Genomic DNA, 15,563 nt, shown 5'->3' on the forward strand with positions numbered 1-15,563 from the left:
GCAAGTTGAAGTACGAGCGTTTTTTACAGAAGAAGTAGTATCTCCTCAGCCATTGTAGCTATCAAAAAGTTGTCAACTGGGAAAATATTTATAAATTTATGTTGAACATTTTTTTAGTTGGCAACTTTTCATTAGCTCTCCTATTTTTCGAGTTATAGCCAGTTTTCTGCGTGGAATTCAAATAAAAGTCCCTTTTTTCAAGTTTGAAGGCTTATATATCTCCTTACAAGGGAAGTCTTTGAGGGGGTCCGTAGATTTGGGGTTCTCATGTTGAAATTCCGATAGAAGAGTGTTAGTTATGATCTCTCCAAAAAATTTAGCTACCCCGGTCAAGTTTCAGCAAAGTTATGACATTTTGAAATTTCAGTTAAAAACACCATTGAAATCCACTGTCTTACCATGCTATCCACGCAAATCTCAGCTTGCGTGACCACCGAAAATGTGACACCCACCACATTGAGTTGAAAAATGTCCTCGGTGGCCGAGTTGGGAGTGCGCGCGTCTGTAATGAATTAAGCTTTGGTTCGATTCCTTCTATTTTTGAAATATTTTTGTAAGTTGAATAAAGTTGTAAAACAACTCATTCAAACATTTTTGCGCATTTTTAAAGTGATTTTATTCTTATTCGGGAACCTAGAATCATTGTCCGCACTTTTTGGAAATTTTTATTTTTTTTCATTTTTGCTCAAAATTTCTTGATCAACTCCAAGCAAAAAATTCAAAAAATTTCATTTTTCTAAACAATTATGAAACTGCTATGAAACTTTGTATTTTTTTCTATTTTATTTTCTATTTCTTTTTTTCATTCTTTAAATTGCCATTTTTCATCACAAAATTCATTACAGCCATCCTAAGAGTCGCCAGAAATTCTGCAAAAAAAAAAACGGAAAAAAATAACCAAGATTCAAAAACTTTTCCAATAATTATTCATTTCTCCTTACATAAAGAAAACGGGGTCACAAAACAAAATAAAATAGGTGTGTTTGCGGTGGTGGTTTGGGGGGAAGAATTGGATGGAAAGTTTGCTGTCATTCAATAAAAAAAACCATTAAAGATGTATGGGGGGGAGCTTCTGCTGCTGCTGGAGAGAGGGAGAGACGAAGAGAAATAGAGAAAGAGAGAGGAAAATGTTACAAATATCGCACGCATTTCTTAAATTAATCGAGAAAAATCGATAATTTTTTTCTGGAGCAAGCTCTGGAGCCAAGAGTCCTTAAAATCGAAAAATTTTCGATTTTTTCCGATTTTTCATTAAAAATCGAAAATTTTTCGATTTTTTTCCGATTTTTCAGTAAAAATATCTCAAAATGTGGTGAAAATCGATTTTTTTTTTTCAATTTTTTCATTTAAAAAAACGGGAAATTTCCGATTTTTTAGGAGAAAACGGAATTTTTTTGTTTTTTCAGATTTTCTCGAAAAATAGCTAAAAATCGATTTTTTCGTAAAAAAAAAGGGAAATTTCCGATTTTTCAGGAGAAAACGGAAAATTTCCGATTTTTTCCGGATTTTCTCAAAAAATAGCTCAATTTTGGCCAATTGTCCAATTTTTTTGAAAAAATTTTCTACAAAATCGTCGAAAAACGGCATCCTTGGCTAAAGCTCGCTAGGAAAAAAAATTCGACGAAAAAAAAATAGAAACCTGTTACATTGAAGCTAAGATAGGAAAGTAGCGATGGGGCGATGGAGGTTTTTTCAATAAAAATGAAAAATTAGTGATTTTGGCAGAGAAAAAATTATTTTTTAAAGAAAAAAGTGTGTAAGCGCGTCGGAGGGGTAACGGAGGAATAACACAGTTTGACATTGTGAAAATCAAAAAAAAAAACGGAAATTTTTTTTTTAATTCGGGGAATTCGGGGATTAAGCTATAAAATGTGTGTGTGTGTGTGGGCGGGAGAGGAGATGTGTGATTTGGAATTTCAGAGAGAAAGAGAGAGAGAGCGGTGGCCTAACTTTTTCAAGTTTCAAGGCCACGGCCACCACCTCAAAAAATTGGAATAGAGAAGCGCGAATTTCAAATTTTGTATGGGGGAAATGGGGGGAAAATGATGAAAAATCAATTTTTGAAGAGGGAGAGAAAAAACGAGAGAATTAGAGAGAAGAAGAGCAGACATTTTATCGATTGATTTACAAAATCATGCACTTGCTCTTCTTTTTCTTCTTCTGTTGCAATGCCGCCTGTGTCGCCTTCTCGAATACCTGAAATTGGAAAAAATTAGTGAAAAAAAAATCGATTTTTTTTCGGATTTTAGCTGAAAATTGAGACTTTTAGAGCAATTTTTCACTTTTTTCTGGAAAAAAATCAGGAAAAAATTGTAAATTGTAAATTTTTTTTAAAAATTTATTTGAAAAAATTGAACATTTGGGGGAAAACTGGTGAATTTCAGCTAAATTATTTTTTTTTCAATGAAAATCAGAAAAATGGCTCAAAATTGAGCTAAAAACCTCAAATTTGAACTGAAATTTATTAAAATTAAAAAAAAAAAGACTTTTTTCCAAATTTTTTTCTGAAAAATTGGAAATTCGGGGAAATTTCAATGGAAAAGTGAGAATTTTAGCTGAATTTTTTTTTTAAAAGAAAATCAGAAAAATAACTTTTTTTCGATTTTCTTGGAAAAAATTGGAAATTTGGGGGAAAATTAGATGAACTTTTGTTGAAAATTGAGACTTTTAGCTCAATTTTGAGCCATTTTTTAAATTTTATTGGAAAAAATTGTGGGAAATTCGAAAATTTCTGTTCAAAATAGAACGATTTTTTTTTCCGCAAAAATTGAATTTTTATCTGTAATTTTTCCAATTTTTCGAATATTTTTTTAAAGTGATTTTCTCCAAAAAAATTGAATTTTTTGTAATTTAAACTTTTGGAAAATCGAAATTTTTGGACATATTTTAAGTTTTCATTTAAAAAAATCAATGTTTTTGGGTCTCGAAGCGAAAATCGGATTTTTGACTGAATTTAGGCCAAATTTCCAAAAAATTTAGAAAATTCAGCTGAAACTGTCGGAAAATTGTCGAAAAATATCGAAAATATCTTCCAGGTGAAGTTTTACAAGAAAAAGATTGAAATATCAGTTTTTTTTTAAATTTATACGGCCTTTTAGAGCCCAAAATTGTCGAAAAATATCGATTTTCGCCAAAATCTGGAATTTTTCATAAAAATTCAAAATTTTTTGGGTTTTCTCGGCTGAAATTTCCGGAAATTCCAATCATTTTTCCATAATTTTCCATGAAAAATTGAAATTTCAGATTTTTCAGTTTTTAGAGCACAAAATCGTCGATTTTCAGCTCGGATCTTTAAAAAATCATAAGAAATTCATTTTTTCACATAAATTGAAAAATTTTTTTTCAAAAAATCTGGAAAATTTCCACAAATTTGCAACTTTTCGGAAAATTTTTCACGAAAACTTTGGATTTTTGCAGCTTTTTATATCCCAAAATCGTCGAATTTGGAATTTTGAGCTCGGATCTTCAGAAAATCACTGAAAATCCATTTTTTTTTTCATAAAAATTGCAATTTTCTGGGTTTTCGAGGCTGAAATTTCCGAAAATTCCACCCAATTTTCCCATAAAATATTGAAATTCGGATTTTTTGCAGTTTTTACAGCTTTTTAGAGGCCAAAATCGTCAAAAATATAAATTTTCGCAAAAATCACGAATTTTGAGCTCGAATCATTAGAATGTCATAAAAATTGCAATTTTCTGGGTTTTCTTGGCTGAAATTTCTGGAAATTTCGCACAATTTCCAATTTTTCTTCGCAAGTCATCATTTTTTGCAGAAAAATTGGAATTCTGAGCTCGAATTTTCTGAAAACCCTTTTTTTCATAAAAATTCAAAATTTTTTGGGTTTTCTCGGCTGAAATTTCCAAAAATTTCGCTCAATTTCCAAAATAATTTCCATCTCTCAATTCGGTGCTACTGCTGCTTGTTGTACCTCACGAATTCCGTCCTTAGTCTTCGCAGAGCACTCCAAATATGCAAATGCTCCAATTTGCTCAGCAATTGCTCGTCCCTGCTCAGGCTTCACGGGCTCCTGTTTCATTTTTGCCAATTCTCGAACAGTCTGTGGATCACTACGAAGATCTCGTTTATTTCCGACCAAAATAATCGGAACATTTGGACAGAAATGCCTGACTTCTGGTGTCCATTTTTCTGGAATATTCTCCAGTGAATCGGGTGAATCAATTGAGAAGCACATCAGAATGACGTCAGTATCCGGATAAGAGAGTGGACGCAGACGATCATAGTCCTCTTGTCCAGCTGTATCCCATAGAGCAAGTTCGACCTGCAGAAAATTTCGGATTTTTAAGTGAAAAAATTTGAATTTTTAGGGAAAACCCGAGATTTTTAGGTAAAAATTGTATTTTTAGAGGAAAATATGCATTTTTTAGGTTAAAAATTTCAATTTTTAGAGGAAGAAATCTGGATTTTCAGCAAAAATCGCTATTTTTGGAAAAATTTGAATTTATAAGGTTTAAAATTTGGATATTTGGATGAAAAATTGAATTTTCGGGCGAAAAACTCGGATTTTCAGCAAAAATTGCTATTTTTTTTAGAAAAATTTGAATTTTCAGCTAGAGAACCTGGATTTTTAGGTAAATATGGTGGTATTTTTAAAGGAAAAATATGAATTTTTTAGGCTAAAATTTTGGATTGGATTTTAGGTTAAAAACTTGGAATTTTCAGGTAAAAATTGATATTTTTAGGGAAAATTTGGAATTTTTAGGTTAAAAACTTGGATTTTCGGGTAAAAAACTTAAATTTTCAGCAAAAATTGCTATTTTTTTTAGAAAAATTTGAATTTTCAGCTAGAAAACTTGGAATTTTAGGTGAAAAATTTGAATTTTCAGGTAAAAATTGATATTTTTAGGGAAAATTTTTGATTTTCAGCAAAAATCGCTATTTTTGGAAAAATTTGAATTTTTAAGGTTAAAAACACAACGGATTTTAGAGAAGAAAACTCGGATTTTTTTCTAGAAATTTGAATTTTTAGATAAGTAAAATCTTTATGAGGAAAATTTGGAATTTTAGGTAAGAAATTGTAATTTTCAGCTAAAAAAATGGTTTTTTTGGGGAAAACTTTGATTTTTAATGAAAAATTGAATTGTCAGCTAGAGATCCTGGATTTTTCGGTAAAAATTGTATTTTTAGAGGAAAAATATGTGCATTTTTTAGGTTAAAAATTTGGAGTTTTGAGGTAAAAACTCGGATTTTCAGCAAAAAAATTGCACTTTTCGGAAAATTTTGAATTTTTTTTAGGTAAAAACCATTGGATTTTTTAGAGTAAAAATCTGGATTTTCGGGTGAAAATTTTGGATTTTAAAATATGAAAAATGGCAATTTCTAGCTAAAAACCTTGGATTTATAAGTAAAAATTGGTTTTTTTTTTGGAAAAATTTATATATTTTGTGGCTAAAAACTCGGATTTTCAGCCGAAAAACTTAGATTTCCTGGTAAAATTTGAAAAGGGAAAAACCTGGATTTGCAGCTAGCAAACTTGGATTTTCAGCAAAAATTTGAATTTTTTAGGTTAAAAAATTGGATTTTTAGAGGAAAAACTTAGATTTTCGGGTAAAAAATTCGAATTTTCTTGTGAAAAACCCTGGATTTTCAGATGAGAAAATTCGAATTTTCTGGTGTAAAACCAGGAGTTTTAGGTTTAAAATTTGGATTGTTGGATAAAAAATTCGAATTTTCGGGGGGCGAAAACTCGGATTTTCAGCAAAAAATTGGCATTTTTTGGAAAATTTTGAATTTCTAGCTAAAAACCTGGATTTTTAGGTAAAAAAATGGCAGAAAATACTGTTTTTCTCGAAAAATAACACACAAGTTTTTCTGAAAAATCTCTCAAAATTCCTCAAAATTTTGCTTAAAATCGTAAATTTGTGTGTGCATTTCAGTCAATTTATAGGCGAAAAACAGTCATTTTTGCCAATTTTTCTTAAATTTTTGGTAAAAAAAACGGGGAATTTTCACGAAAACTTTGAGAAATAGGGAATTTTCAGCAAAAAAATAGCTGAAAAACACGATTTTCAGCTTAAAAAAATATAAGGCAATTTTCGACTCAAAAATACGATTTTTTTTCCTCAAAAATCGCAATTTTTCACTATTTTCAGCTCAAAATCACAGATTTGCTCCTTCTAGTCAAAATTTATCGGAAAAACATGACTTTTAGCTCAAAAAACGCGATTTTTCACTGTTTCGAGCCAATTTTTTCAATGATAAGCTCAAACCCGGCTGAAAAGCACAAATTTGCTCCTTTTAGTCAAAATTTGTCGAAAAAACAACGTGTTTAGCTCAAAAATCGCAATTTTTCACGATTTTCAGCTCAAAAATCACAAATTCCTTCATTTTGGTCAATTTCCGAACGAAAAACTCGATTTTCGGCTCAAAAATCGCATTTTTTCACAATTTCTTCATCCAATCCGCACCTGCTTTCCGTCAACTTCAATGTCGGCAACATAATTCTCGAAAACAGTCGGCACATACACGTCTGGGAACTGATCCTTTGAGAAAACGATGAGCAGGCAAGTTTTACCGCAGGCTCCGTCGCCGACGATCACCAACTGCAAAACAAAAAAATAGTCAATTTTAAAGTGGAATTTCCGAGAAAATTTCGATTTTTTCGGGAAAAAAACGACAAAAATCGATAAATTCGCCTCAAAATCAAGGGAAATGACAAAAAATTCAGTTTTTTTTCGTGAAAATCGATATTTTCGTGTGATTTTGGGCTCTGGAGCCATTTTCATTGAAATTTAGTGAAAAAATATGTATTTTATCTGAAAAAAACTGAAAAAGAGCTCAAAAATTGTCAAAAACTATTATTTCGACAATTTTTGAGCCATTTTTCAGTTATTTTAGATAAAACACATATTTTTTTCACTAAATTTCAATGAAAATGGCTTCAGAGCCCCAAAATCGCCGAGAAACATCGATTTTCGCGAAAAATTGCTGAAAAAACTGAAATTTCTGTAATTTCAAGGAGAATTTATCGACTTTCGTCGTTTTTTCTCCAATTTTCTCTCCAATTGAGCACAATTTAATGAGCCGCGGAGCATCAGAATGAGAGGAGCTGCTGCTCACCTTCTTTCTAATCGCAGCCATCTATCTCTATGTGTGTGTGTGAGTGAGGAACGCGAGAGGGAACACCCGTAGAGCCCTGCAAAAAAAAGGGAAAATTAGAAAAAATTAGATTGGAAAATTGAGATTAACAAATATTTAAAAGAGAAAAAACAGGAGAAAATGCGAGAAAAATGGGCTTTTATCGGGAAAAATCGCTTGAAAATGAGCAATTTCATGAGTATTCGACACATGCCTCCTTAAAGGCGCAGGGACTAATTCAGATGGGTCTCGCCGCGAGAACACAGTTTTTTTTAATTTTTGTGGCTTTTTCAATGAAATTACTTGATTTTTAGCGAATTTTGTCGTTTTTCTCCCATTTTTTTGGTGAAAATTGTCTTAATCACCAAAAAAAATGAGAGGAAAACGACAAAATTCGCTAAAAATCAAGTAATTTCATTGAAAAAGCCACAAAAATTTAAAAAAACTGTGTTCTCGCGGCGAGACCCATCTGAATAAGTCCCTGCGCCTTTAAGGAGGTATTTCAAAATTTTCCGTGAAATTCATTCGGCCAAATTTGTGAATTTGGTCGCTTTTTCAACGGAAAAATCGCTTGAAAAGGGTGGAAATTTAAGTTTTCGCCACGAAAATCTATGGAAAAATGGAATTTTCGACGTTTTTAAATGGAATTTCGCAGAAAAATTTCAAATTTCCAAATAAATTTGTGAATTTGGTCGTATTTTGACCGAAAATTCCAAATTTTCAACGTTAAAAAATGGAATTTTTCCAGAATATCCATGAAAATCCGGCGAATTTCCAAATTTCTGAACAAATTTGTGCATTTGGTGGAATTCAACCGAATTCGAGCAACGGAAAATAGCTTGAAAATGGCCGAAAAACTTCAAAAACGTGGAAAATCACGAAAATCGCAATTTTCAACGGTGAAAATGGAATTTTTCAGAAAATTTCCAGATTTTCGCTTGGAAAACCACAAAAATTGCTTTTTTGGAGCAATTTTTTCGGCAAAAAAAAAACGTATAGACGTCAAAAATTATGGCCACTGGGTAGATCACTGGTAGTGAGTCACTACTGTATGTGTTGGTTGGAGACACCCCACTCACACCACTCACACACACACAACGACACTGACATAGAGAATGGTACAGTGATGATGATGATGATGGGAGAGAGAGAGAGTGGGGAGAGACACAGAGAACACAGAGAACACAGAGAGCGGAGACATCGATTTGCAAATTGAATGCCAATGATGATTCATCTTGTGTGAAAGAGAGAGAGAGAGTGGCGAGGGAGGTGAGAGGAAGAAAATTCAAACCGATAGTGGGGAATGTCTGAAAAAACTGGGGTGTGGCGGGGGAGGTTGGCGGGATGATAAGAAGTAGATCACAATTAGTCAGCGGAAATGTGGTCAGAGTGTGTCCCGTTTCGGCTTGATCTACGTTGATCTACAAAAAATGCGGGAGTTGATTGAGACGCGCAGACTTTTCAACTGATTTCGCGCATGGTTAAGAACGTGCTGACGTCACGTATTTTTGGGCCAAAAAAATTCCCGCATTTTTTGTAGATCAACCCGTGATGGGACAGCAGCCTGGCACTACGTGAGTCAGCGGAAGTGCCGGATTTTTTTTCTTCGAAAATCGACCATATTACGGGAACTAGGACTTCCATGGTAGGCAGGCGCGGTTCCACTGCCTGCCTGAAACCTGCCTGAGAATTTACAGATTTAAAATTTTCCCATTTTTATGAATTTGGTGAAAAACAATTTTAGAGATGAAAAAATTGAATATGAGGCACGGATGGAGGTCGTAAGGTCAGGCAGGCAGGCAGAGGTCGCCTTATGGTCAGGCAGGCATGCGTTTTAACGCCTACATAGAGGTCCCAACGGGAACACAAAAATTATGGCCAGGCGTATAGCGAGCCCGTAAATCGACACACAAGCGCTACAGTAGTTATTTAAAAAATTACTATAGTTTTCGCTACGAGATATTTTGCGCTTCAAATATGTTGTGCAGTACGCAATACGATAACTACAGATGAGTGAAAAGCCTAAATTCTAATCTTCTCAGAGGAAATTCACTTGAAAATCTCTAAAATTCGAGTTTTTTCAGCAAAAGCACTGTGGAAAGTGGATTTAAAAAAAAAAGAAAATTGGCTTTAGACCAATTCAAGCCTTTTAAGACCAAGCTAAAGCCTATTTAGACCAATTTCAAGCCTTTTCAGACCAATTTCAAGCCTTTTCAGACCAATTTCAAGCCTTTAGACCAACTTCAAGTCTTTTCAGGCCAATTTCAAGCCTTTTCAGACCAATTTCAAGCCAATCAACTGAGAAAATGCGGGAAGCCGAGTGGAACGAGAATGACGTCATATTTTATTTCTCAAGTGATATCAACTTATTACACAAACAAATAACAAACACCGCCCACACACTGGTGTGGAGGTGATGAAAATTCAGAGATTTTTGAGACAGTATTCCAACAGTTAAAAAAACAAATTTCGCAATGAAATTTTTTTTTGGAAATCACGAGAACAATGGGGATTTCGTAACTTTTATCTCAGATGCCTCTAAGATGTCGTTTTTTTTCAAAAAAAAAAAAAAAGCGAAAAATGAGGAGAAGGATCATCACAGTAGCAGCAGTAGCAGCAGTCGACAACGACCCATAGAAAGACACAGAGAGACCCTCATTTCCCCATCTAGAAACCCATGCGGAGAGAAGGGGTCGCGTAGAGAAAAAGAGGGGACACACTGTGTGTGTGTGTGTGTAAGAGAAGAGTCTATCTCAGTCAGTGTGTGTGTGTGTGTGTGTGTGTGTGTGTGTGTGCTCTACCGCCATCTCTGTCTGCGCTCTCTCAAATTCTCAATACTGTGTGTGTGTGCTCCGCGAGCCAACACACAGAGAGAAAGAGCAGGACGAGACGACAGGGAAACGACAACAACGACGACGACGACTACGACGAAGACGACACCAAAATGTGGTCTCGAGAAGAAGAAGAAGAAGAAGAAGGCGTCTCTGTGCTCTTTCTCTCTCTCTCTCTTTCGTTCTCTGTGCTCCAAAGTCTCAAGCGGCGCGGCGACAGCCCCCCGTCTCGCTAGTGTGTGCCAATCTAATTCAAAAAGTGAAGCATGTCTTCGGGGGCCTGCTGGGGAGAAGAAGAAGAAGCCCCGATGATGATGATGATGATGTTGATGAGAAAAATAAGAAGAAGAACTCAACTTGGAGCCTGAAGCCTGAAGCCTACTAACCAGCATGCTTTCAGGCCGCTATTTTCAGCCAAAAAAGTTTCGAAAACACCAAGACGAAAGCTACATAGTAGAGAACGAAGAAATGAAGACAACAAAAAAAAACAATAATGGGGCGGCGGTTGGACTACGACCGCCGTTGCTAGACACCCCAGACGGTCAGCGTCCGCCGCCGCCGAGACACTATGCAGATTGGAGAGACGCAGCCGTGTGCTGCCCCTTTCACACTCACACAGGAGGACGCTCTCACTCACTCACAAGACGCTCACGGAGCGTCTCTAACCTCTACGACATCCGTGTAGAGACGCAGAATGTTCGGAGCGACACGAAGGGACAAGAGAGAGAGAGAGAGAGAACGAGAGAGACGAGCCAAAGGAGCGGGGCGCGCGCGGCGACACAGCGGTAGCGGCAGCACCATCGGTCCAAAACAAAATAATCGATTGCCTGCCGCGCGAGCGTTCTTCCAGTGTGTTTATGGTATGTCGAAGAGGGAAGATGATGATGATGGAAGAAGAAAAAGGGAGAGAAAGGGAACAACGGCCCCCTTACCTTTTCCGGAGAGAATGTGTGTGTGTGTGTGTGCTTGGCCTTGAGAGAAATGTTGATGATACAACAACCGCAGCCGCCGAGGTGAACGGTATACACGTACTTTTGAGATTTTTATTTTCGATATCCACAAGGGTGTTCCACTATTTTGAGGGATTTTCGATTGTAGAATTGGCAAAAAAATCGACTTTTCGGTGGCCGTGGTGCACGAAAAAAGTCGGCCATGCTCAATTTTTGGCGTCGTACCAAAACGCAATTTTCTCCAAGACGACAAGCGTTAAATAACGATGCTCCAAAATTCCGCATTTTTGAATTTTTCTAGAAAATACACTAAACAACGCGCGGTGGTTCGTCATATCGGAGCATCGTTGTAGCGTTTTTTTTTCGAGAAAAATTGCGAAATCAGTGATAAAAAGTGGAAATTCGGTTGCCGACAGAAACACGTGGTGCCGTGGACTGTCCCATTACGGTTTGATCTACAAAAAATGCGGGAATTTTTCGCGTAGAAAAATATTACGTCATCATGTTCTTAACCATGCAAAATCAGTTGAGAACTCTCCCGCATTTTTTGTAGATCAACGCAGCTCAAAACAACAACAACAACAATCAGCACCAAGAGATCACATAATTCGAATCGGTAAAACGAGAGCAAAGCCATGTGTGTGTGAGCAAATGCAGTCAAAACCGGTCCATTTTCGAAAAAATCACACTATGCGGGTGATTGCTGCTCTCTCTCTCTCTCTCTCAGCCGCGGCGCGCACTGAGAGCTTGAGAGGAGCCGGGATATCGCCTAATAAACGAAATGGCGTGATTTTTTTTGGAAAAAACGTACAAAAAATGGACGACTTGAAATATGATAATTCCACTTCTAAAAAAAATTTTAATTTGATATAGAACAAAACATTTTTCATCTTTTTTGTAGAAAAAACTTGGAAATACCTCAAATCGGGGGTGGGCGGCAATTGCCGGTTTGCCGGAAATTTTCAATTTCGGCAAATTGCCGGTTTTTCGGAAAATTTCATATTCGGCAAATTGCCGGTTTGCCGGAAATTTTCAATTCCGACAATTTGCCGATTTTTCGGAAATTTTCATATTCGGCACATTGCCGGTTTGCCGGAAATTTGTCGATTTGCCGAAAAAAAAAATCGCTTGCCGCCAACCCCTTCCGGAAACTTGCCCGGCAAATTTCAGGCAGCATTTAAGGCATTTTCCAGGTTTTTTTCAACAAAACGAACATTTTCGAGATTTCTACATCAATTTTAAATCAAAAATTGATGAATTATCATATTGAAATCACCATTTTTGTACATTTTGTCAAATAAAAAAAATGACTTGGAGATAAATTGAGTGAGAATAGGCTTCGCCTTTCCTCTTCGTCTCATCTTTTTTCCATTATCTACACTGCTTCTGTGTGCGCCGTGCCACGGGTGTGGAAAACTCAATTTCCGGGCATAGAGAAGGGGGACTCTTCCACCACACAGAAGAGCGGTCGCGGTCTCAAAATAATGTAATGTGACGTCGTGGCTCTGGCTACCATTTTCATTTCCAACACACACACAAAACTACACTAAATTGACTGAGTGCTCTTGAAATTTGAAATCGAGAGCGCCCTTTTGGCGTTGGGGCTCTCGCGGAGCAGCAAGTCCACAGTGTATATAGTGTATATGTGGATCGAAATGCGAGAACAAGGACGGAAAACGGCCGCCTAAAAGGGGCAAAGAGGAGATATGACGACGACGACTGAGAAGAAGAAGAAGACGAGACCCCCCCCCCCCAACGCTCTTCATCTCATCTATATCTATCTATACACAATAAGATGCGCGTATGAATGCAAATTACTCTGTCTCTCGTTTCTTTTCTCTTTGCATTTTCTCTGTCCACCAGAAACAACTAATAAATAGTTGCCGGGGTCCAGAAGTGATGGGCCACCAAAAAAAAAAGACGCATCATTAGTTCAATTTTTGGTGGTGGCTGTGGTGGTTCTGATCCAGTCAACACAAAAAATGCAAGAATTTCTCTTGAATTTTGGTTGTAGGAGGCGACTCAGCACAGACAATTTATGAGCCGGTGGGTGGTGGGGGTTTACGAGGATTATTAGATGGTAGGGATTAACCATATTCCTGCAGAATTGGCGGCGAAATGTTGGTGGTGGGGTCAGAGAGTGCCCCATGTCGGTGTGATCTACGTAGATCTATCTACAAAAAAAAGCGGGAGTTTTCAACAAATTTCGTTAAAAGCATGGTTAAAAACGTGATGACGTCACATTTTTTTTTGAGTGGAAAATTCCCGCCGCATTTTTTGTAGATCAAACAATTAGCCTGACACCACTTGGGAAATCCAAAATTTGGAAAAAATGAACTACCACGTTTTCAAAATCTGTTCGCAAAAACAAGATCTACGAAAACACGATCCACCAGAACAAGATCTACGCGGTTTTAGCAACAGTTTTCTCGATGAAAAACGAAGAAACAACGATGCTCCGATGTTACGCGTCGCGTGTTGTTTAGCGTTTTTCAGAGGTTTTTCTTTGAAAAAAAAATAATTTCGGAGCATCGTTGTTTCTTCGATTTTTATCGAAAAAACTGCTGCGAAAACCGCGTAGATCTTGTTCTGGTGGATCGTGTTTTCGTAGATCTTGTTTTTGTGAACAGATCGTGAAAACGTGGTGTCTCGGAAAAAACTGATTTTTGGACTTCCTGAGCCAATTTTTACAAAGTTTTTTGCAAAACTGACAGATCGAAGCTTGCCGATTTCGGAATTCTCGATGAAAATATTCATTTTCAAGAAGAATTTTTAGATTCTGCATATAATTTGGCGAAAAAAACGTAGACAACGTCCAATTTTCCCAAGATTTCCAGAAATCATATAAAAAATAACGACCCAACAACGGTGGTTGTCAAGGACACATGTGTGTCCGTAAACGGGGAGCGGAGGCGACGAAGAGACAACGACGAAAAAGGTCTTGGAGGGGGGTGAAGGCGATTAGTTTTGTTCGTTTCGTTGCCGATTGTAGAACCGATTGCCTCATGCTAACTTAAGATTGAAATTGGTGGCCGACTGCAGAGTAAGAGAAAAATGGGGAAAAAATTACAATTTGGGCCTGCTCTGAGAGATTTTTTTTTGTTGGAACCTGTTAATTTTTTCGGAGGCAAATTGCGAAAAAATTTAGAAAATTGCAAAGATTTTCCAAGAAATACCCTTTTTTGGAGAGTTCTCCCTTGAAAAATTTGAAATTTGGCTTATTGAATTACACATTGCAGCCGATTTTGAGAGGCCAAGTCGGCTCAAATATTTCGAAACGAAAAAATGCATTGTAATTAGTTTATCGAGATTTTTAGTTTTTAAAGGCGCACGGATGGGTCTCGGCGCGAAAAAAGGTTTTTGGTAGTCTTTTCTCATTTATTTCCATTTTGCACAGAAATTCCGTCGTTTTCAGCGAATTTTCATCGAAAAATGGAACATTAATGAGGAAAACGACTATCATAAACTTTTTTCGCGCGCCGAGACCCCCATCCGTGCGCCTTTAAAAAGTAAAAATCTATATAAACTAATTACAATACGTTTTTTTCCGTTTCGAAATATTTGAGCCGACTTGGTCTCTCAAAATCGGCTGCAATGACATTTTTTAATTAAAAAAAAATCAAATTTCAGATTTTTTCAGCGGAAAACTCGCCAAAAAAGGACATTTATTGGAAAATCCTTGCAAATTCCAAAACTTTCGCCGATTTTCACAATTTTCCACAGAAAAAAGCCCGGAAACCAATCTGAAGACAACAAAATGTCAATACCAAATAATGGATGTGTGCGGCGTGCGGCTCTACGACGACAAAATGTGCCAATTTATTAGGCTTCACTTCGAATTGTTAGGGCAGCAAATCGTTAAAATGATTACGAAATGAAATACGATGGCTTGTGCTCTAGCTTGCTTGCTCTCTGTCTCATTGCCATCTGATTGATCTTATTGCCTTCTCTGTGTGTGTGTGCTCCCATGTGATGAGGATAGTTGTTAGAGCAAAGAGAGATAGATGGCCTATCTCATCAGAGAAGCACCACCACCACCAGCAGTAGAAGTAGCAAGTCAAAGGCCCCAGCTGACCAAAAGCAAATAAGTGGAGAGGGAAGAGATTTTCTTAATCATGTTGGCCTGTATGAGTATAGTTTGATCGGAAATTCAGACGAATTGTTTTCCACTTTCGTTTGATCTACGTTGATCTACAAAAAATGCGGGAGTTTAGAACTGATTTCGCGCATGGTTAAGAACGTGCTGAAGTCACATTTTTTGGGCGAACAATTCCCGCATTTTTTGTAGATCAAACCATTTTTTCAATAAAATGTCAATCTTACTCGTTTTTTACACTTTTTTCGAATGAAATGTTATCCAATTTAATTCTCAAAAGATTTTAAATATTTGTAATGCTAAATTGCTTTCAAAATCATGCAAAATCTTCACAATCCTCAAAAATTCAAAATGAGATGTTATTTTTATTCGAAAAAAAAAGAGTATAAAACAAGTAAAATCAGCATTTTGTCGAAAAAAAATCAGACGCTGTTTCTTTTGTTGAAAAATTCACGTTTAATAATTTAGTGCAACACAATATCCGAGTCAGCGGTGGGCGGCAATTGCCGTTCGGCAAATTGATTTGTCGACAAATTCGGTAATTTGCCGATTTGCCGGAAATTTTCAATTCCGACAATTTGCCGGTTGCC

At 36.4% G+C, this 15,563-nt stretch overlaps 1 protein-coding gene and 1 non-coding gene across 3 annotated transcripts; one reads left to right on the top strand and one right to left on the bottom strand.

The window, feature by feature from the left end:
- Positions 1–908: 908 nt before the first annotated feature.
- On the bottom strand, positions 909–7,154 carry rho-1 (Ras-like GTP-binding protein rhoA). 2 transcript variants are annotated; one of them, NM_070558.10, is made up of 4 exons: positions 7,079–7,154; positions 6,427–6,561; positions 3,930–4,280; positions 909–2,196 (listed from the first exon to the last, which is right to left on the bottom strand). In NM_070558.10, exons 1-4 carry the CDS (start codon positions 7,097–7,099, stop codon positions 2,125–2,127), a joined length of 579 nt encoding a protein of 192 aa, NP_502959.1. In that variant the 5' UTR covers positions 7,100–7,154; the 3' UTR covers positions 909–2,124. The 2 variants fall into 2 exon arrangements, 1 of the variants encoding a protein (NP_502959.1); NR_131670.1 differs by lacking the exon at positions 7,079–7,154 and having other exon boundaries at positions 2,125–2,196.
- Positions 7,155–10,704: 3,550 nt separating this feature from the next.
- Positions 10,705–10,928, top strand: Y51H4A.939. Its single transcript, NR_101993.1, has one exon. It is a non-coding gene; the product is annotated as an Unclassified non-coding RNA Y51H4A.939 (non-coding RNA).
- The last annotated feature ends 4,635 nt before the right edge of the window (positions 10,929–15,563 follow it).

This window comes from Caenorhabditis elegans, chromosome IV, assembly GCF_000002985.6.
Source record: "Caenorhabditis elegans chromosome IV".
Taxonomy (NCBI): domain Eukaryota; kingdom Metazoa; phylum Nematoda; class Chromadorea; order Rhabditida; family Rhabditidae; genus Caenorhabditis; species Caenorhabditis elegans.

Bases quoted from the DNA above. Each gene is read 5' to 3' on its own strand.
- rho-1 (NM_070558.10), bottom strand. From the start codon at position 7,099: ATGGCTGCGATTAGAAAGAAG. The intron at 4,281-6,426 runs GTGCGGATTGGA...AATTTTCTGCAG, and splicing joins TTGAAGTTGACGGAAAGCAG to GTCGAACTTGCTCTATGGGA. The intron at 2,197-3,929 runs GTACAACAAGCA...TTCCAATTTCAG, and splicing joins CTAAGGACGGAATTCGTGAG to GTATTCGAGAAGGCGACACA.